Source organism: Chionomys nivalis, chromosome 10, assembly GCF_950005125.1.
Source record: "Chionomys nivalis chromosome 10, mChiNiv1.1, whole genome shotgun sequence".
In the NCBI taxonomy this organism is placed as follows: domain Eukaryota; kingdom Metazoa; phylum Chordata; class Mammalia; order Rodentia; family Cricetidae; genus Chionomys; species Chionomys nivalis.
Window position 1 is genome coordinate 23,671,365 of NC_080095.1, and position 23,710 is coordinate 23,695,074.

General features: G+C 36.4%; 1 protein-coding gene across 3 annotated transcripts in view; it reads right to left on the minus strand.

Annotated features, from left to right (window-relative positions):
* Ppp4r4 (protein phosphatase 4 regulatory subunit 4) overlaps positions 1–23,710 on the minus strand; it is a 94,739-nt gene that overhangs the window by 14,274 nt on the left and 56,755 nt on the right. For all 3 annotated transcript variants that reach the window (XM_057783292.1, XM_057783293.1, XM_057783294.1), the window contains 12 exons: positions 21,390–21,511; positions 19,176–19,298; positions 17,906–18,075; positions 17,476–17,595; positions 14,352–14,429; positions 13,640–13,723; positions 12,187–12,369; positions 9,061–9,166; positions 7,496–7,643; positions 4,755–4,899; positions 3,920–3,961; positions 3,753–3,827 (listed from right to left, as the gene is read on the minus strand). In XM_057783292.1, coding sequence (XP_057639275.1) covers positions 3,753–3,827; positions 3,920–3,961; positions 4,755–4,899; positions 7,496–7,643; positions 9,061–9,166; positions 12,187–12,369; positions 13,640–13,723; positions 14,352–14,429; positions 17,476–17,595; positions 17,906–18,075; positions 19,176–19,298; positions 21,390–21,511 — 1,396 coding nt within the window. The remainder of the gene's footprint in view (positions 1–3,752; positions 3,828–3,919; positions 3,962–4,754; positions 4,900–7,495; positions 7,644–9,060; positions 9,167–12,186; positions 12,370–13,639; positions 13,724–14,351; positions 14,430–17,475; positions 17,596–17,905; positions 18,076–19,175; positions 19,299–21,389; positions 21,512–23,710) is intronic.

The following is a 23,710-nucleotide window of genomic DNA, read 5'->3' on the forward strand; positions in this document are numbered from 1 at the left end:
AGGCCAAGTAACATAAAGGTAGACCGATCAGAATTACAACTGACTTCTCAGTGGAGACAATGAAAGAGAGAAGGTCCTAGTCAAGACTATGTAGACATTAAGAGACCATGGATGCCAGCCCAGACTACTATACCCAGCAAAACTGTCAGTCACCATAGAAGGACAAAACAAGATATTCAACGACAAATCTAGATTTCACCAATACCTAGCCACAAACCCAGCCCTACACAAAATACTAGAAGGAAAACTCCAACCCAAGGAAGTTGGCTACATCAACAAAAACACAACTGATGGTCTCATAGCAGCAAATCCCAACGAAGGGGAAAACACACAAGTTAACATCACCAACAATGACAACTAAAGTAACAGGAGATAGCAACTACTGGTCATTAATATGTCTTAACATAAACGGACTCAACTCACCTATAAAAAGGCACAGGCTAACAGACTGGATACAAAAACAGAATCCATCCTTCTTCTACATACAAGAAACACATCTCAACCTCAAAGACAAACATCATCTCAGAGTAAAGGGTTGGGAAAAAATATACGAATCAAAGGGACCTAAGAAACAAGCTGGTATAGCTATCCTAATATCTAACAAAATAGACTTCAAGCTAAAATCAGTCAAAAGAGACAAAGAAGGACATTTCATATTAGTCACAGGAAAAATCCATCAAGAGGAAATTTCAATACTGAACATCTATGCCCCAAATACAACGGTACCCTCATTCCTTGAAAAAAAAAAAAAAAACCACTTCTAAAGCTTAAATCATACATTAAACGTCATACACTAATAGTGAGAAACTTTAATGTTCCCCTCTCACCACTGGACAGGTCAATCAGACAAAAAATGAACAGAGAAATAAGAGAACTAACAGATGTTGTGACTCAAATGGACTTAACAGACATCTATAGATTATTCCATCCAAACAGGAAAGAATGTACCTTCGTCTCAGCACCTCATAATACCATCTCAAAAACTGACCATATACTCGGTAACAAAACAAACCTCAACAAATACAAAAAATTGGAATAACTCCCATGTGTCTTATCAGATCATCATGGTATAAAACTAGAAGTCAACAGCAATAGTAATTCCAGAAAGCCCACAAACACATGGAAATTAAACAGTGCTTCCCTGAATCATCACTGGGTCAAGGAAGAAATAAAGAAAGAAATTAAAGACTTCCTAAAATTCAATGAAAATGGTCACGCAACATACCCAAATTTATGGGACACAATGAAAGCAGTGTTGAGAGGAAAGTTCATAGCACTAAATGCCTACATAAAAAAAGCTAGAAAAATCCCACACTAGTGAATTAACAGAACGTTAGAAAACTTTAGAACAAAAAGAAGCAAACTCACCTAAGAGAACTAGACGGCAGGAAATAATCAAAGTGAGAGCTGAAATCAACAAAATAGAAACAAAGAAAACAATACAAAGAATCAATGAGGCAAAGAGTTGGTTTTTTGAGAAAATCAAAAAATAGACAAACCTTTATCCAAACTAACCAAAAGGCAGAGAGAAAATATCCAAATTAACAAAATCAGAAATGAAAAAAGGGACATAACAACACACACAGCAGAAATACAGAGAATCATCAGGTCATATTTCAAAAATCTGTACTCCACAAAATTGAAAAACCTTAAGGAAATGGACAACTTTCTGGATAAACATCACTTACCAAAATTAAATCAAGACCAGATAACCAAATTAAACAGTACTATAATTGGTGAAGAAATAGAAACAGCCATCAAAAGTCTCCCAACTAAAAAAAGCCCAGATGTTTTCAGCTCAGAATTCTACAAGACTTTCAAAGAAGAACCAATACCAATACTCCTCAAATTATTCCACACAATAGAAACAGAAGGAACATTGCCAAACTCTTTTTATGAGGTTACAATTACCCTGATACTCAAACCACAGAAACATTACTAAGAAAGAGAATTACAGACCAATCTCACTCATGAACATTGATGCAAAAATACTAAATAAAATACTGGCAAATCAAATCCAAGAACACATCAGAACCATCATCCACCATGATCAAGTCGACTTCATCCCACATATGCAGGGATGGTTCAATATACAAAAATCTGTCAACATAATCTACCATATAAACAAGCTAAAAAAATAAAAACCACATGATCATCTCATTAGATGCTGAAAAACCTTTCGACAAAATACAACATCCTTTCATGATAAAGGTCTTGGAGAGAGCAGGGATACAAGGAACATACCTAAACATAATAAAGGCAATATACATTAAGCCAACAGCCAACATCAAACTAAATGGAGAGAAACTCCCAGCAATCCCACTGAAATTAGGAAAAGATTCTGCAAAGCAAAGGACATGGTCAACAAGACAAAAACGACAGCCTACAGAATGGAAAAAGATCTTCACTAACCCCATCAGACAGAGGTCTGATCTCCAAAATATACAAAGAACTCAAGAAATTGGTCACCAAAAGAACACATAATCTAATAAAAAAATGGAGTACAGTACAGACCTAAACAGAGAACTCTCAACAGAGGAATCTAAATGGCTGAAAGACACTTAAGGAAATGTTCAACAGCTGTAGTCATCAAAGAAATGCTAATCAAAACAACTCTGAGATTCCATCTTACACCTGTAATAATGGCCAAGATCAAAAACACTGATGACAACTTATGCTGGAGAGGTTGTGGGAAAAAGGGAACACTTCTGCATTGCTGGTGGGAATGCAACCTGGTACAATCCCTTAGGATGTCAGTGTGGCGATTTCTCAGAAAATTAGGAAACAACCTTCCTCAAGACCCAGTAATACCACTTTTGGGTATATATCCAAAGGATGCTCAATTGTGCCCCAAGGACATGTGCTCAACTATGTTCATAGCAGCTTTGTTCTTCATAGACAGAAGCTGGAAACAACCTAAATGCCCCTTGTCCAAAGAATAGATAAGCAAAATGTGGTACATTTACACAATGGAGTACTACACAGCAGGAAAAAACAATTATCTTGAATTTTGCAGGAAAATGGAGTTAGAAAACATTACTTTGAGTGAGGTAACCCAGACACAGAAAGACAATTATATGTACTCACTCTTAGGTGGTTTTTAAACATAAAGCAAAGAAAGCCAACCTACAAACCATAATCCCAGAGAACTTAGACAACAATAAGGACACTAAGAGAGACTTACATAGATCAAATCTACATGGGAAGTAGAAAGTAGAAAAAGATAAGATCTCCTGAGTAAATTGGAAGCATGGGGACCTTGGGGTAGGGCTAAAGGGGAGAGGGGAGAGGCAGGGAGGGGAAACAGGGAAAAATGTAAAGCTCAATTTAAAAAAAGTAATTTTGATGTAAAAGTTGGAAAAAAACAAGATAGGATGGCCTATAAGCAAAACACTAGTTTGTATCTTTGGCATCAGGGACATTTAAAGCCACATGAGTTCTAGAAAATATGATCACCATAGTGGTAGAGACTTATTCAATGAATTCTGAGAATGGATTGCCAGGGGCAGGTGGGAATGTCTCAACCGAGTCTGAATACATGTGGCTGCATACCCACTAGTTTCACTTAAGAAACTCATTTTCCTAAACACTCTCAACTATAATTTTTCTTCCAATTAAGAACAGATAAAACTTTAGAAAATGAAGACTTCAGTCTTTCAGAAAATTTGCAAAACTGAAATAAACTAGTTTTAGGTATACTATCAAAGCCCATCTAAAGCTAGTCAGAAAGAAGAGTGCATGGGACAACATACCATTTCCAAAAACAGTAGTTCTTCTCTTTCTTTCTCTTGATCCAACAAATCTTTCTCATAATTTTTTTTCTGAAACTGTTTAAAATTTAAAATGGCATTGTTAATCATTTGTGCCAACTTCTTACTGATGTAAGTATCTCTTTACTATAAGGGTAGAATGTACTCACCATATCCATAGACATTTCCATTCTGTCCAACTCTAATACTGTCTACAAGGAAAGTTTTTAGAAATTACAGTTGATCCAACAGTAATGAAATGCAATCAATAAGTATTTATCAAAGAAACTCTTTCCCCGGGGATATTCAAAGAGAAGAGCTTACACTATGCTAATCTGTAACCACCAATAAGCCTTCGAAAACTGTGTTCCAAAGTCATACCCATCCATAGTCTTTTTATTGATCTTCTAACAGTGTCAGTTACATATTAAGTTCAGTTTTTGAAAGCTAAAGCATTTTAAATGTTTTACTATCTTAGTTTCTCAACATTTTCAAACAATTCACATAACAGATCCTCATGCTAGAGCAAAATCATATGGCATAAATTTTGGAAAGAGATGTGCTTGGGTGATATCAGATCTTCACCACCTATTAGCATGTTCTCAAGCAGCCAGTTTCTAGCTCTAGTGCCTTTACAAGGCCAAACAGCCCACTGGATTCACTCTGAGGGTTCTTCCCACACTCTTCTAGAAAAAATGACTTCCTGAATTGAGAACAATAATAGATAAAATCTAGTGAATGAGGTATTGGTCATCATTTGAGCCAGGCTCACAGACACCTCACAAATGCTCAGCTCTCCCACAAGGAACTCATACTGCTAGTAACAAAAATGATTACTTTTAGAAACACCCTTCAAAGGAACTGGTATAGCCAGCAGCAGCAAACACACCTACCATGTATTAATTCTTACCACAGATTGTTATCCTATCAAGTTAAGGTAGGGAAGCTGAAGTTAACACTGCCATACTGCAAGACACATGCTTTCTAAGCAGAAGAGACACTTACTTTTTTCACAATAGCCAGGACATCTTTATCTTTTTCTTGACACAGGAGTTTTCTCACACACATTTCTAACTGCTGAAGAAGATGCATGTCTGCAGGAATCTTCAGAGCTGATTTCACTTTGGGCAGCATGTAGCAAAGTTTCATTCTGCATTTAGAGTGAGCTTAATAATAACTAACAGTAATAGGAATGTGCAACAGAAAAAGTTTAATCTTTAGAAATCTCAGAGTTCAATTGTCCATGCATGTGTGGAGTGCCTACTATTTATAAGGCATTCATTATTGTGGGTACCAAGACACAAAATTGAACCAAACCAATAAAATCTTCGGTTTTTCAAGAATTTACATTCTGGTATGAGGCATGGAAAATAGAATGCTTATAAAGAAAATGTCTGCCAGAAAGTGCTGAGTCAGTCTGAAAGACAGTGTTGGAGTAGTAATGTTTTCACTGAAAATATGTATTTAAGGAAAGATCTAGAAAGACAGGGAGCAAGTCTCTCACAAGTGTCTGGAAAAGCATTGTGGCCAAGAAGGAAGGCTTGCCTAGTGATACTCTGAATTAGCAAACTAGCCTCGAGAAAGAATATAGCAAAGATGAGCTTAGTAGGAGACCTGAGTGGTGACAAGGGGCCAGCTCATGCAGGGCTCTGCGGGACACTGTACAGAGCCTGGCTTCTATTTCAGATGCAATGAGAAGCACTGGAGGCTATGAGCAGAGGAGTATAGTGATCTAACTTAACTTTCCTAATTATCATCTGCTGTTTGAGATTAGACTGTAAGTGGTTAAGGAGAGAGAGAAGCAATGGAGAAAACCCTAATCAAGAGCTAATGGTGCTTTGAGCAAGGCGCAGTAGAGGTGCCCAGAGAAGCCTGCTCTCTGCATCTCTTTGTGAGCAGCAGAGTAGCCACAGGGACTGCAGAAGGGAAGATAGAGAGAATAGGGTTTAAGTTTAGGCCTGGGCAGTGGGAAGTTGAACCAGTTGCTTATTGAGATGCAGAACACTGCAGAAGGAAGAGATGCAGACAAAGCAGACCCAGCACTGAATGCTAGGCAGATTAAGTCTGGGATGCCCATTAGATATTCTATGGGAATTATAAATCTGCAGCTAGCTCAGTAAGCCTGGAGTCCAGGTGGATGTCCTTGCAAGAGATAAAGTCAGGAATGCATAAAAATGATAGTTTAGGCAAGAGAATGGAGAGATCGTTAACATAATAAAGGCAGTGAGGGAAGAAGAGAAATGGGAAACATGCTAAGTCTCTACCATTGTCTAGATCCATTAAGAAGAAACAAGGAGGCTAAGGATTGCCAGGGAGGTGAGCAGAGATCCAAGAGAGTGAAGAAAGCCTTCCCAGGAGAAGGTTGTCAATGAGATGTTCTGCTTTGTTAAACTCCACCTTTCCTTCTTTTTAGGCTAGTTCTGGGGACAGAAGCTGGGCAGTTTTCTATCTTAAAGCTGCTAGATTCATTTGCTCATTGTGTGTTCTCCAGGTTAATGCTCTGTATTCCTTTTTGCAAATCTTGAGGCAGCTAAGTGCCACTGCAGGGTTTCCAGGATGGGGTTTTGGCAGATGCTTAGCTGAGAGCTTTTTCTACACAGTAGCCCTTGCTTCTGTGCATATGAAAAGTGAAGAAGCTCTTCTCTGGGATTCTCAATACTATGCACCAATTGTCTCCATCTCAACCACTGCTCAGCACAGATACTGGGGACATTGTAACTAATAACCCTCAAGTCCCCTCTGGAGAAATGACTTCACTCTGGTCACTGGAGAGAAGGGTCCTTGAAATACCAATATAGGATTTTCCTAGCCTTGATGGTGTCTAAATGCAGTAAATTAAATATTAAAACATTTATGTAGAGAAGCACACAATTTATTACCCAAAGCATATCTAGAAAACATTTTGATTCATGGGTCACAAGATAATAAAGTTCTTGAAAATAAGGACTATAGCTTTTAGTAAGAAATACTTTTTAAGGATCTTATATTAATAATAGTTACTCAGCCAGACTGGCAGACTGGCTTTGATTTGTGCTTGCTCAATTCAGTAAGACAAAAGATGTCGACATCAATTACGAGACTGAGATTGTTATCCCAAGACTATTACTAACCAGGCTATGAAGCCAACTGAGCTATGCACCAACTGGTAAAGAAAATATGGTATAAAAACACAATTCTAACAAAGAATGAAACACTACTACAACACAAAGGGCAAAGGAAGGTGTTACAAAAAGTGAAATAAAGTAAACACAGAGTACTGTATGTTGCTCCTTAGATTCCTTAGATGTGGAAGCTAAAAGGTGAATAGTGGAATGGTGGTCATCAGCAAATAGATGGGTAGGAGGAAGGAAGGTTGGAAGGAGGTGCAAAGGATGTAAAACTTCAGTTAATATACAAGGAATATCTTGAAGCCTTTGCAATAGAGTGGATAACTACAGTTCATAGCAACTCATTATATATTTTATAAATAAATAAAGACCAGTCTGAAGGCTCTGAGCAAATAAAAATGACAAATATTTAAGGAAAAAATGCTAACTAGCCTGATTTTTATTGCTACATATCCATATATTATCCATGCAGGATCCCATAAATGTGTGGCTGTTAAGTCAATCTTCAAAAACAACTACTGAGACTCTGAAAGTAGGCATCAATTCCTTACTTGACTTAATTAAGAGAGTTTTCAAACATTTACCACAAAGGACATATGAGAAACGCAATATTTTCAAACCTTGCAGAGTGATACATACCTCACATTCGCTACTGGGTCATGGGTTAGTTCAATAACAGGTAGAAAGAAATATTTGCAGAAAAATGATTTGGAAAAGATCTCTATGATAAATTCACAGGTATCCAAAAACCGAAGTCTATTCCAATAACTCTTTCCTTGGCCCAACTCTACAAAACAACAAAAAAAACCCGTAACCTATTTTTTCCTATATGAAATTAAATATTATAAAGCTAAATATAAAAAATTATGCAAAGTTTCATTATACCTGTAACTTATTTAACAAATATAATAGATAAGAGAAAATAGTCATTGTATACTCTAGGTTTGTAGACTAGAATATTTACACACCAAAAACTAGAAAAGGATTTTATTAACACTGAATAAACTCCAGTAAGCACTGATGGACTGTGATGACTGAATGTCTAGCGTTACTATGTTTGACCATTGCCTATATGCTGAGTACCCTGTCTTATTGAAACCTGGAAAGCAATCTGAGTGAATGTACACACTTAAAACAATTCAAATGTGATCTGCAAACCCTCCAAGTCTCTCCAAACTAAACTAATTGTTCTCTCGTTGTTTCCTTAAAAGTGTCTGACATGCATAAAATCATACGTAAACACAATTACTGACAATGGTTTAGGTCAGTTTTTCAAAAATAATCTCCTCATTTTCACATAACTGTGTAAAGGCAAAGTTCTTAATACTTAAAACCAAACAGAATCTTTAAAATGAGACTTATCCTAAATTTAAGTCCCTACCAATGTAAAATGAAAACAGAATTAAAACAGGCCAAAAAATGAAAAATCAAAATACTGAGCAAAACAAACAAACAAACAAAAAAATACTGAGCACAGTTTTCCTTAAATAGAATTTTATGGAAGTATTTTTCCCCTGAAAAGTGGTGATTCATGATTAATATGGTGAATTCTAATAGTCAGGAAGTCCTTTTCCTTGTCTGTACTGGATAATAGTTTTATTAAAAAATATTTAAGCATAATTATAGTCAAGGCAAGTGTTCAATGATTAAACAAATGTATATATTTGCTACCAGAATTAACAACTTAAAGATTTTTGCCATGATGTTTATCCCTTAACAAATCACAATAAATTGCATGTGTTAACCTAATTTCTAAATAGTCAAATCATCACAGCTCACTATTAACATTAATATGTACTGTCAACACCATTCAAGAAAGAATTATAAGCCCATATTTGGTTCATTCAATTAATATTTAAAACAGCATTATAAAGTAAATTACTAGATTTAAAAAAATATTCTATTTGTGCTTTAGTTGCAAATGCTATTTCATTAAGGTAGAAATTAGCCTTTCAACATACATTTATGTATTTAAATTTCTTAAGTGTTGGAATTCACAAAAGAGGGCTCTGATTAAATACTACTTTCATCTATGAAAATTTTGATCATGACAAAGATTTCCAAGATAAATTAACCTATAAAATTCCACGAAAAGCACAATCAGATATTCACCTGCTTTATCTTTGAAAAATAATATGTAATACATTGTAGATATAATTAAGGTCAACTACTTCAGTAACTTTTTTTCCAAAATGATTACTTACGTTCAATTAATTTTTGAATGACTTCATGCCTCTGCTCTTGTTTACGATTATAGCGTAGAAAAACACATAGAGTTCGTGCAGCTGCTCTTTGGACAGGTAAGACATTCTTAAAGAAATAAAATAGGAAAGACAATTACACTACCCTAACATACATCCTCAACTAGTCTCCAGCAAATAAATTAGTTATTGGCTAAATGAAAAGTGTTCACTATCTGTCAAACTCTGGGCTCACACCCTTCTGGGAGATCTCTGTTACCTAATGCTAATGTCACTCAGGGAAATAAAATGTCCTATCACAAGCTAATTCAGTTGCAGAGTCACATCCAAATTACCCATGTTTAACTATCATTTCCCTGCCAGCTCATCTTAAATGACATGTTCTTCAGCCACCAATCCTTTCAGTCAACAGAATATTATTTCTACACATTCAACAAACATTTCCAGGAGTATGACATGTGCCAATTACATAACCAAAACCGTGCTACTTCTAAAGCAGAAATTTAGAGAGCCCATGTTCAAGTACATTGCTGAAGAATTTGGGTGATGGTATCTTATCTACGGCTGGAGACTAAATATCTAAGCCCAGGAGGTGCAATGCTATTCACTGTTCAGGGCTAAGGAAGCTCAATTTCCTATGCCTACACAAAAGCTGTAACATGTGTCAGTGTGGAGGTAAAGGTTCCAAAACACTCCACAAGGGTGTTAATATTAGAGAGTGCCACCAGCCAGAGCAAAAGGACCCAGCCAGCTGACAGGTAGCATCACCAGTTGGTGTGGAACAATTCTGTAGTCTGTCAATTATGTTTTAAATACACTGATTGGCTAGCAGCCAGGCAGGAAGTATAGATGGGACAACCAGACAGGAAGTTGAGGCAGGGCAATGAGAACAGGAGTATTCTGGGAAGAAGGGAGTTCTTCCCGCAGTCCTGCCCAGACACCGAAGAAGCAGGATGTGACCTGCCCCGATGAAAAAAGTACTGAGCCATGTGGCTAACATAGATAAGAATAATGGGTTAATATAAGTTATAAGAGTTAATAATAAACCTAAGCTAATGGGCCAATCAGTTTATCATTAATGTAGACTTTCTGTGTGATCTTCTTTGGAACCTAAAAACTGTGGGAACTGGGCAGGACAGAAACCCCAACTAGCAGGACTCCATGTTACAACCAGTATTCCAAACTCTCTGTCCTTAAGATTTTCATTACACCACTATACAGAATCTTGATTCTAAATGAATTTAACCAGTAAACTTTACTGAAAATTGGAGGGGAAAATCCAATACCTTTAAGAAAAATCTGTAACCCAAGTATACTGTTTCCATTGTAAATTCATGTTCACCATCCTGACATACTTATCAATATTATAATATTTCTTCACCTAACACCCAGACACTATAGTAGTAATCTCTGACAGGTAACCACAGCTGTGTAGTGTAGAGTCAGTGCTGATTGTACCCTCTTCCATCTACACAAGTGTCCATTATACTGGGCACTATGCTATGTGATATTGTTAACTGTTGGATACAAAAGGACAGTATTTGCTATGGTTTAGAACTGAAAATTTAAGAACTGCACATAAGCAGAAATATAATAGGGCTTAAATGGATTTCAGACAGTGAACTAAATAAAAGCCTGTTCCTCCCTTCTTTCATTTGGTTTAGTATGACAAATTTTCAAATCCATATATTCAAGACACATGAAAATATGCTCAGTTTATGCTTCATGTAATGTCTTATAATGCAAGGTAAATATTCATTTTGGGACAGAAATCAATGATGAGGGCCTAGAACAGCTTCCATAAATTGTCACGGTATCTGTGTGCTCTTACACATACTCACATGCACACACAGCAAATAAATAAATAAATAAATAAATAAATAAATAAATAATAAGTTACAGAAGTTATTCTTAACAAATAATTTTTTCAGATTATTATGTCTATAGCACAACCTTCAATTCCTCAGATTTCCATTGCTATGTGTGATGAACTTGTTAGGTGGTAGGTAATATACTGTGCTTCTTATTTTTTTAAGTTGATAATATCAGTAATATTTTTCTCCTTTCTAAATCTTTGAAACTAAAACTGATTTAGAATTTTGTAGATGATTCTTGGATTCCTCATTTCCCTTTTATGAAATGAAACATTAAGATACTTCAGTTCAGATTGTAAAGTAGAAACATATGTAAGCTTTTGTTTGTTTGTTTTTTGCCCTGTTACAGGAGATTGAGCCTATGACCTTATACACGATTCAAATGCCCTGTTGTTAAGCTACATCCCCAGAAGTTGCAGATTTTTCAAAAATAAAAAAAATAAAAACAACTTTCAAAACTGTTTTTAGGATGCCATCGTGCATGCACAGTGGATTACAAGCTAAACAGTCCTTCCTGGAAGTGTTATAAAAGGTGGACAATGAGGTTCTCACATAGCTGTTTTCAAGTTGTTACTACCTTCACTTGAATGGGCTATCTGCACTAAGGCATCCATACTTTCAGTGCAACTGTACTTAGGCCCTATAAAAGACACACTAACAGGGACTGCTGGGGAGTCTTGAGAATAATGGCCTGGCAGATGTGAGATGCTGACGTTGTGGGTACATTCAGAAGAAAGAGCAAAGCAGAGGTTCTTCTGCAGTTGACATTACTGAGTCCTGTCAACCTTTCTCTCCAGAAGTACTGTTAACAAGTCTAAGGTAAACCCTGAGTTCAGTCCCCATCACCACATAAACTAAGTATGGTGCCACACACTTATGGCCAGCAGAGATAGAGGCAGGAGGATAAATGTCATCTTCAGTTATGTAATAAATTTGAGGACAGATTGGGCTACCATGCAGTGCTTCTGAAAACAACACAAAAGAGTGAGGTGAGTCTAAGCACACTCCTCTGGTAGTGGACAAAGAGTATGTGTAAATGGAGTTCCGTTCATACCTCCCTGCAGCTAATGGTGGAAGAGCAAAGAGTACATCAGAGAAGCAGAGGAGACTTGATTCCCCTCCTCGGGGACCTGTGGAGATGCTGCCCTTCCAAGCTGACAGGAAATAAGGTTCATGTATCTTGAACAGGTAAAGAATTTGGTAATGACAAAATTATCCCCAATTTCAAAACCATCAGGGGAAATTCAGAGCTCACATTTGTCATCATGATGGTGAACATTCTTTGCAAGAAACGGTAATAAATCTGGTCGCTTGATATGATGTGAGGCAGACAGGCATATTTCTGCAGCAGCTTCTCATGGGTCCTCCACTTCAGAGAGGATGCAGCTCGCTGCTCAGCAGCCGTGAGTGCAGGAATCAAGTCAGGCAGAGAAGACAACTGGAAAGCAATAGAAGGGTGATGGTGACTAAATCCAAAACTGCAGCCTATAATGTAAACATATACCAAAGGACTTCAGAGTTCAGAAGCCATCTCAGAAGTCACTGGGAGGTAGTTACCAGACAGAAACAAGTATTTTAAAAATTCTTGAGTAAAATTTATGACACCAGGAAATGAAATCTCTAGAGCATGGACTTGTTATTCTCCCTTGGTTGTTTACCAAGGCAACTATACTACTAACTAGTGCAAAAACCCTTACATATTACTCTGGGCAAGTTTTGACCTTCTAAATTCCTACTCTTTGTCCCACTTGTTATGCTTATAATAAACATTAATACTGAAAATATGAACATAAATTCCAAGGGCAATAATAAGAATTGTGTGGTAGGTGGAACCACTACATAGTAGCTGCAGAGAGCAGTTTATGCTGGCAGCTTTCACAGGCATAGACATGGCTATGCAGCAAGTGCTATTTAATTTAGTCGCTAATTTATTGTAAATAACCAGTAAGCTTAATGTTTTTGAAAAGGGCCTTTCTTTAGAAGTTTTCAAATACTCTACCCACTTCAGTGTGTCACCCATATAGCAGAAGCACAGGAAATAGCCTGAGGGGAAAGGAGTTGGTAACTTGGAAGATTTTGTTCTTACATCGTTTCACCATCTGTGGAAATACAGGTGTGTGGGCGCCTATGGCTTTTGGGCCTTCAAATTCCTTAATAACAGGATAAAAACTGAGAGCTTGAGACATTTCAAAGTAATTGTGTCTCACAGTAATGCTTCCAAATATGGCTCAGAGCTATGAAAGTAACCTGAGCTTCCTTTCTATAGCATAACACTCACACAAACTCGCTTATATATTTATTTTTATTTTTTAATTATGTGCATGTGTGTGGTGATGGGGGAATGGTACACTTGAATGCAGTGTCAAAGGAGGCTGTAAGAGGGCACTAGATTCCTTTGGAAACAGGACTTAGTTACCTGTGATCATCAGGTGCCCAATAAGGATGCTGGCATGGAAGCCAGGCCTTTACAAGAGCGGTGGAGCTCTTAGCTGCTAAACCATCTCTCTAGACCCCTTGTGTAAATTTTAAAGCCAGCTTTGGATGCACTACCTGCCATTCCCGGGTCCTGACAAATGCACAGAAGGCTGACACTGGCCAGCACAACAGCAAGTACTATTTTGATGCTTCTCACACATTCACCGTTTCCTCGCAATCACCCTGTACAATAAGATCACAGACTTGTATCTTTCCTGAAAAATAAGATTTACCTTATTTTCTTGAATACTGCTTTCTCCACCAATAGACATAAGTTCCAAGATTTCCGGGAGGTGATTTATAAGAGCATCTAGTACCTTAAAGAGATATTGATTAAGTTTATAATGGTTACTATCGGTCTTCTAAATTAGTTAACTCCACATTTCAATTTATATACAGAAATATTTTTGACCAAGCAACATTAGGTATATTTCTATGAAAAAAAATTGTGGCATCTACTTGTCTAAACTGGAGAAGGCTAATATCCTCAAAACTATCGCATCAGGTGGCACCCTCAAGTATCATGTGATGAGCTAAGTCCTCTCAGGCTAATGGTCATTTTGGTGAATAAAATGTGCCAAACAGCACCAGACGGAAGAATTTCAGTATCTTCATGAGTCTACGTACAAGGTAAATACTCCTGAAGCAATACTGAGCAAAAATCCAAAATGTGTTATGATTACAAGTGTGAACAGAAAAAAAAGCAACACCTATTAAGAGAAAAATGTAACAAAATGTCAACAGTGATTTAATTAAAGGTCCTCTCTTGTCTACTTATTGGCACTTCCTAATCTTCCTTAATAAACAACACACACTTCCATTTTAAAAGCAGATGTCCTGGAAGTTCTAATTTCCAAGACCTTCCCAGTGATGTAGTGACACAAGCACTGATATAGTCTGGCTCACCACAAAAGAAGTAAACACCAGGGTGGGGACTTATATTACCTCCAGTGATTCATCTTGTAATAATGTTATCAGTTCTTTGTGTATTAAATATACGCCAGAATTCAGAAGTTTAGATACCTAAAATACAACAATAAGATCTCTCAGATTTGAAACTATATAAAGTTAAGATACATATTTTAAAGCTACATTCTTATTAAACATTCCTCCTAAAAATAAGTTACAACATAAATATAAAGTTAATTTCTAATAAATTGAGTTTTGCATAGGTCTGTTTCCTAACATGCTAGTGTGTACGGCCACAGGGCGAGATGTGCATAAGTTGGGAGAGAAAGTGCAAAGGATAAGATTACCAGAGCGGGAACTTCTGCACAGTTCATCATAACCCACAGGTGCCATTACTCACACTTTAAATCTTAGAACAATCAAAGGCATCTCAAAGAATACCTGAGATATATAGGCATACATTTCCACTAAAGCTTCTCAAAGACAGAAACTGGATTGGAGGCCACTGGGGTGTCATAACTCTCAACTGCAAACAGTCTTCCTCAGCCCTGTCAGACTGTCCTCGGTCTGAGAGGATCTGACAGAGTCACAGTCAGTCTAGATCAGTGCTCTTGGTTTCGTTCCTCTAAATAAATTCAGAGTCTGCAAAGGGAGTTCATCTATTTGTACTTTACCTTTTAAAGGTGGAAAAGAATATATACTATAGTGGGCTTGAGTCAGTTTTGTTTACAGGGGTTGGGGATGGGAAGATGCCTGAATAAAGACAGTATTTTAAAATCTTTGGCTTTGGGTTGTTTTTAAGTTGCTAGAAAGATTTTCAAACTGGCATTTTCTGAAAAATAAGAATAAAGTTACAATTTAGCAGTTATCAAATCTAGCATTAACACTAGATTAGAAAACTTGTAAACACCCTGGGAATTTTCATTATTTAAAGGGCAAAATAAAATATGCCCTTTATTTTAGGGAACTGAACATTTCTTTTAGCCTACACACATTATGAAAATATAAAAACTAGACATCCATAAAATATATAGAACAGCCATCTCCAAAGTGACTCCTATTACAGAAATACTGATGTGTGTTGTTTTGTCTGCTACGAAATATAACTAAAATCAAAGGTTAAACAAAGTAGACAAGAGAAACTAACATTTGTATAGATATTCTCAGACTTGAAGACTGCATGGAAATCAACCCAAATGAACAAATGACCTGCAGGATCCACCGGAAGCACTTTCTGCCTTTTCTTCCTCTAAAAGCAAGCGTTTGTGGGTTAATTTACAGAGCTGATACAACTGTGTAACATTGTGATTATTTTAAACAATCATATCATTTAAGAGGAATATTTCCTAGACTTTGTACTATGATTTCATCCATACATTTCAGAAAAGTGTAATTTTTACATTTTTATTTCATTGTTTTCATTTTCACATGTGTTTGGGAGTATGCATGTGTGTGTGCATATTCACATGTATGTGGGCACATAAAGTTGATATTGGGTATCTTCCTTGATCACTCTCCATTTTCACATGTGTTTGGGAGTATGCATGTGTGTGCATATTCACATGTATGTGAGCACATAAAGTGATATTGGGTATCTTCCTTGATCACTCTCCATTTTATATATTGAAGGTTTCTCACTTAAACCTAGGACTCCAGGTTGGGCTATTTTAGCTAGTTAGCTTGCTTTGGAGATGTCCTGTCTCTGCCTCCTGAGGGCGTCGATCACAGGCAGGCTGCCATGCCCACCAAGGTTTACATGGAATCTGAACTAATCCTCACACTCAGGCAAGCACTTTACCCACTGAGCCATCTCCCTAGCCCCAGAAAAGTGCTATTTTAAAGAAGAATACAGCTCAACATCCCAAAGAACCATAAATAACATTTATAATGATGCTATGAATATCCTTCATTCTCTCAGCTAATCTAGTGGTGCTTTGACATGGGAGAGAGTGCAAGGAAGATGATGAAACATTCTTACTGGCAGTAAGAATTTACTATACCATTTACAAGGAAAGAAAAGATGTTATATCAATATAAAGAGCGTGTCACGTAACTATTTTGAATTGACAAGTTATAGTTTACATATTGTGATGGTTAATACTGACTGTTAATGTGACAGAATCTAGACTTACACCAGCAGACAAACTTCAACATACATCTGTGAGGGAATTTTTAAATTGGAGTAGCTTAGATGAGAAGACCCACAATGTCCTAGTTAGCTTTAGTTGTCAACTTTCTTAACACAGAGTCACCTGGGAAGAGGAAGCTTAGTTGAGGAATTGCCTAGATTAGACTGGGTGATTTTGTTGAGCACTGTCTTTATTGATGGTGGATATGGGATAGCCCAGGCTGAACTGTGTAAGAAAGTCAGCTGAGTCATAGAGCAAGCCTGTAAAACAGCATTCTTCCAGAGTTCTGCTTTGAGTTTCTACTTGAGTTCTTGCCCTGACTTCCCTCAGTGATGGGCTATGATATGGAAGTGTAAGTCAAATAAACCCTTCTCTCCTACAGGTTGCTTCAGGTCATGGTACTTATTAGAGAAGCAAACTAAGACACACTAATTGTGAGCAGCACCATCTGGTGGCCTGTGACCCTGGACTAAATAAAAATGAGAGAGCAAGTTGAGAAGCAGCATTCAGTGCTCTCTCTCTGTTTCCTGCCTGTGCTCCCTCCATGACGGAATGTGCCCCGACCTATAAGCTCAAGGAAACCTTCCTTTTGTACATAATTTATGCAATGTGCTAAAAGCTATGCTCATTATATTTCATTTACGGTAAAAACAATAAATGTAAACAATTTGTTACTCAAATTTCCATTTACTCTAAAACTACTCAAACATAAGGGCAAAGTACAAAAAGTACAAAGCACATAAAATTATAGCTATCGAGTCTGCCCTAAACTAAGGATTCAGTTTAAATATGTTGAAAAATAGGTTAATGAGTAAATGAATATAATGTATTTATGTAAATGGATTTTGTAAACACATTAAAAAGAGAATTATGGGAATTCAAAAATAAGACTTAAAACTATAGCATGAAAGAGCTATGGGATCTCTATCTTATAACAAGTCTGTAAATACAGCATACAGAATATTAAAACAGCATCTAATATATACAGACAGAATCAACATGTGTACCATGGAATTCATTCTCAGACTTACTTCATAAAAGCAAATAGCAATAGTGTATCTGACTGGTACTTCAGGGTCATGACAAAGGCAGAAGAATGTAGAATAGAGTTCCATGTGGAAGTTTTTAGGATCAACAAAAACAATCATGGCCTAGTGGAGGTGGAAGGAAATGAATGGGAAGGAGAGAAAAACATGCATCAATACCTAATATAATCATTTCACTAAAACTGAAATCATATCCTATTAAGCATATTTAATAAAATTTTGTTTATAAACACAAATGCATGCACATAATATACAGAAATATAAATTCTGCCAATATTTGCTTCATATTTCCTATATATTTAGATACAATGCTAAGCAGCAGGTGTCAAGCATGTAAATATTTTAATGGATTCTGTTCTTATATTCTAATGTCATAATCTTCACAGCCCGTAAATACAAACAAGTATTTTGTTACCGGAAAGTTGTAAGCACAGTTCTTCCGTACTGAAGTGTATTTTTTCTCCTGCTCTATAATTTGGGATGGAATCTGGTTTTCACTGTGACCATTTTCTTGTTGCAAACCCAATGTACAAAGTTTCTTATAAAATTCCAAAAATCTCAAGTGCTGATCTGGAGTGAAAATTCCTAAAACATTAAATGTGAAACCTGTGTCCAACATTTCAATTGCAAACAAAAAATTAAAAAAAGAAACTCAAAGTGCAATAAAAACATATTTAGAACAAAATATTTAAGCCAAATGTTTACAGATGGTTCATAATTATAGCAATGAGCAAAGAACTACTCTGAAGAAAGCTAAAAGGTCATATTTTTCACCTTGTGCTCACTTGAATAATATTTTAACTTTAAAAACATAAACTACAGAAAACAAGAATCACGTCTACATTAGTTAACACTGTTTGTAGAGAACTAAGATATCATCATCAGGATTGTACTTACAATAGTGCTGTTTGTTTATGGTACATGTTTTAAAGTCTCTGCAGAAAAAAATGCATGTGTATCTATGAGAAGGAACCTAGGAACTTAGTCTGGAGAATGTCACAGTGATTAAAATATTATTTATCAACAGAATGACTCCACATTCATCAGCTCTTGTAGAAATAAGGATTTGTGGAATATTGTAAAACACTTCTCAATTACTAGGTGTCTACAATCCATATGAAATATGTTACTGTGCTAGAAAACAGCTCAATTCTTACATGGTTACAGTAAACTAAGGATGTTCTCAAATACCTAAACTCTTGGGTATTGGTCTACATTCTAAGCTGAACTATTCACATGCTATATTTATTATTTGAAAAAAAGGTTTATTTATTTTTTGCTGGGCAGTGGTGGTGCACGCCTTTAATCCCAGCACTCGGGAGGCAGAGTTCAAGGCCAGTCTCATCTACAAGAGCTAGTTCTAGGACAGGCTCCAAAGCTATAGAGAAACACAGCCTCAAAAAAACAAAAACAAAAACAAAAAAGTTTTTTAAATTATTTTCACTTCACACCAACAGTTAACATACCTGACCTTCTGTTAGCACACTCCAACTTAAACATGCAACATGCCCAGAAATTCCAAGAGCTATGCCTATTTGACTCTTTCAAATAGGGTTCCATTCGTGAAAATGTCATTTCTAAGTGTGTTCTAAAGACTTCACATACTTGAGAACAAGTGCTATGAGTAAAGAGCTAAACGAAAGGAGTAGGAGCAAAAGAAAAAAACAACTAGTTTTGCAACATACCATAGAGTCCATGGCAGAGCTTTCCTAAATGAAAAGATAAAGAAATAAGAATGGATTCATCCGCTTTAAAAGATTTTTCACAGAATGATTTCACTAAAGGAAGTATAGTTTGACTTCTGTCATCTGAAAGACAAAACAGAATAACATATAGTTATAGTATATAGTTTAGAGCTAGTTGCTCACATTACCATGTGGAAACTAATACACATATCCCCTCCAGAAGAAAAATGTCCACGTTAGACTAACAGGGATAGAAATTTCTGCTAACAGTGACAGGAAGAGGACAAGTGACAAGGAGTAAGATCACCAGAAACATTAAATTTGGGCTTCAAAGGAGCCACACAAGATAGGGTCATCACAAGCAAAATAATAAGGTGCCTGAGGTCTTGAATCTGAATAACAGGAAGAGTTCTAACATTTTCAATTTAAGTAGACAGACAGCAGGCCTAGGAAACTTCTAATTCTCTCTTTCATTCACTCTATGCCATGCTTTTTTTTTTAAATCAAAGTCAGTTTGAAATGTAACATGTCTGCCTGCTTAATTTTATGTTTTTAGTTTTTAGATGGCTCTTTAGAGGTTGACCAATTCTTTAAATATATCTATCTAGTTCATATGCTTCTGATAGATTAGAAATATTTAAGTCTCCCTTCCAGGTACTCTTGAAAACCCTCAAAATTTGATTAAGCTATTAGACATGCACCAGTACTTAGAGGTAAGAAGCTCTAATGGGCAGAAATGTTACTGTTATTATGATTGCTATTATATCATAATTCAGGGCCTTATCTTCAGTTGTTACCAGATGAAATCCATACAGTATTGCCAGCTTAACAATACAAGTAATATATTAAGGGGGAGAAGTTTCATTAGGTAAAGAATAATAAATGGTCTTATAACTTGAAGAACAAATCAGCAAAGAAACTAAACACACAAAATAATGATACAATATGGTCACCATTTTAAAGGCCAAGGCAGGGATCTGAAAGCGGGTTTCATAGACGATCTAGTTTGTGTAGGCTATTTATTCCAACCACCCATCTCTGTCCCCATAGCACCAGAATAGCCATACATAATATATACACAAGTGAACATAGCTAACTTCCAACAAACTTTAGCTAAACACATAGGGTTTAAACACTTAAGTAACCTTCCAAGCTCTCATATAAGTAACTTGAAAAGATAAAAGAGAGGAAAATGTATTTGAACTAGACACTACAAGAAGCCTAAAAGTTGTATAGGACAAAAATAGAGGAGGGGGGAAAGAAACTTAGAGGCAACATCAGGGAGAGGAAAGTGGACATAGCGAGATGTGCTGGAGTTGGAGCACCAGGAAGAACAGGAGGAAATAAAGTAAGGTCTGCAAAACCGAAGCCCAGGGCAGTGAGGCAGGAAAAAAAATCAATGCCAACATTTCCTTCAAGTCTGGATTCTGGGGTTGCCCCCATTATTAAAGGCAAAAAGATTCATCCAATTATGTGCAGTGTCGCTCCTGTGATTTATCATATTATCTCAACGATCATTCTGAAATATTTACACAAAATTATTGTCTATACCGCAATAATCTCCAGGGGCCATCCCAGTTCAGACAAAATGTTGATAGTCCCAGTCAACCCAGTCCTACAATTACACAACTGATTTTCACACCTCAGACTTGACATTTAGCCCTCCAAGTGTTACCTTGTCATGATGAACTACTTGTCCAGAGCTAGGCACCAGTCTAGGTCTAGGTATACACTTGGTAGAGCAGCTAGCTGTTCTGTGGCTTGGTTTGCATAAGAACAAGAAACACCTTCTTACACGTCCCCACTGAGTTATCTACTCCAAATTTCTCCTCCCATGACCAGATTTCTGGCATTAAAATATTATTAAGAAAGAATTCATTAAGGCATATTATGATCATGTTATAGTCATTTAGACATATTGCAGGATTTGACATCAGTTAGTTAAGGAAGTTAAGGGCTACTTCTCAGGACAAAATCTTCAACTTCTACATATGTCAGTTACGTTTTGAAGACAGAAGTGAGAAGCATGAGACATACAGCAGCACTAGATACCATGAGGGTAAGAGTAGAAGCATGAATGACATCATAAAGGAAAAAAATCATAAAACTCTAAACTAAACAAAAAATTCTGAATTAGTCTCTGTTCCTTATTAGTAATATAAAACACGGAAAATAGTCTTTCAGAAATAAAGATACCTGCACATGCAGATTTACCTGTGTCAAACATGTCAAGCATGTTAACCAAGGTTTCAAAAGCAGCAAGTCGCACACTGCCACTCTCGTCCCTAGAGAGTTCTATTAATTCGGGGAGCACCACACTCTTTGTCAGTTCTGTCCTGCACAATAAGCAGTAGAAAAAAGTAAGTCAGACCAACAAACCTGCAGCAAGAGTCCAATGAACACAAGTGATTAGCACAATTAGTCCCGGTGCCCAAGTGTGCCATCTGGTTGGGAAAGCAGCCAAGGGTGTAAGTAATACAGGGTAGATGCAGGAGGAGTTATGGAGGGCTGTCAAGGAATATAATTAAAATAAAATATATCATGTGAAATTCTCAAAGAATTAAAAATATTTAAATAAATATTAATATTAATTGCATTATTAAATCAATTCTATTTTCTTCTGTAAACTACTGTTAACTATAGAAATGTTAATGACCTGGACCTATATTAAGCTTTATAAATTATGCCATTTTCTATTTTAAAGAAATTTCAAGAAATGATCCAACTAATTAAGAAAAAATATATTATAAGAATTTGTAGAAACTCAAGCAAAATCATTTGATAGATTTTGGGGCATATGTTATTTTTATAATCATCTGAAGTACAACTTTACAATAATTAGTTTCCACACAGAAGATTGACAAACAACACTGGATATTCAACATAAAAGAATAAGGTACAAAGATGCTTTGGGAGAATAAATAACGTTTAGAACATAGTCATAAGCTGCAAAAAGCCAGCACTTCATTCCTACTGATGACAAGGGTTCAGACTCAGATAAAGGAAGTCTTGATACATAAATGGCTTTCTTAAATGCAGTAAGGAAGATAACATAAATTAGACCCAGTATAGCATATTGACAGAATTTAAAAAAAAATAGCAGAAGCAGGTAGATCTCTGTGAGTTTAAGGCCAGCATGGTCTCTAAAGTAAGTTCCATGCCAGCCAGGGCTTCACAGTAAGACCATCTTTAAAATAATAATAATAATGGTCAGGCAGTGGTGGTACATGTCTTTAATCCCAGCACTTGGAAGGAAGTGGCAGGTGGATCTCTGTGAGTTCAAGGGCAGCCTGGTCTATAGAGTGAGTTCCAGGACAGCCAAGACTGTTTCACAGCAAAATCCGGTTTCAAAATACAAAACAAACAAACAAATAAATTTAAAAAAACATTAAAAACTGGGAGAAGTGGCACACTCCTTTAATTCCAACATTGGGAGGCAAAGACAGGTGAATTTCTAAGTTTGGGGCCAGCCTGTTCTGCATAGTGAACTCCAGGCCAGCAAAGGCTATATAGTGAGACCCAGTCAAAATAAATCAATAACTAAATAAAGCAAACAAAAAGCTTTCAACTGAAGATTGTTCCTTCAGTTTCCTCAAACGAGTTTTGAATGAAGTGTCCTTCTATGCTGTCTGCAATTACTGCATTTGTTGTTAGCTAGGACATCATCATGAACCGCAGCTGGCCATGTGGTAGACAGTTCCTGCCCCACCACATCTAACAGCATACCTCTAGGCAATTCATAAGTGCATCTTTCTCTTCTGAACTCGGAGAATGATTATGTAAAACTATTCACTATGCATTTGGATTTTCTATCCCATTTTAATTTTTAAAAGAGTTAATTTTAGCTTTATTTAAACTTTCATTCTCACAGCTTTTTCATCTCAAAAATGTCACCTCATTAAATCCTCAACCACATTGTATTAATGAGAATTTACATACTTTTAAATATTAATAAGATAATTAATTTTTCTCTTTTTATTAAAGCCAAAAACAGTTTTGCTTTTTGACTATTATAAGGAGGTAATGGGAACTTTATGACATAGGACATATTGGGAGTTTTCCAGACACTGGAGACATGCACTGGAAGCAGAAAGTCCCTTCTTTCTCATTTTCGTTTCCTGGTTAAGAAGTGATGGCTGTGCTCCCCCACACTCTCCAACATGATGGGCTGCCTCCCTAGAGACCCAAAAGTAAGAGAAAAACATCCAAAGAATGACTCCAAATAAAACTTTTCTCCTCATAAGTTGTTACAGCATCTGTGACAACAATGGAAAGCTTACTGTCACAACTAGAAATAAGGTACCTTTACTTTTCAGTTATCACACCATTAAAAGTCCTCTAAGTGCATTTGTTAATAGGACAAAAGAACTCAGCAAATAAATGTACATATATGATCAAGAAAATTGGTTCCTTAAAAATATTCTAACCTACAGAAGTTGAGTATATTCTCTGTAATTTTCATTAATTAATTCTTAAGGAATAATTCAATTTGAAGAAGACTAATTTGAACATCCTTGGTGTGGTGGTTTAATTGT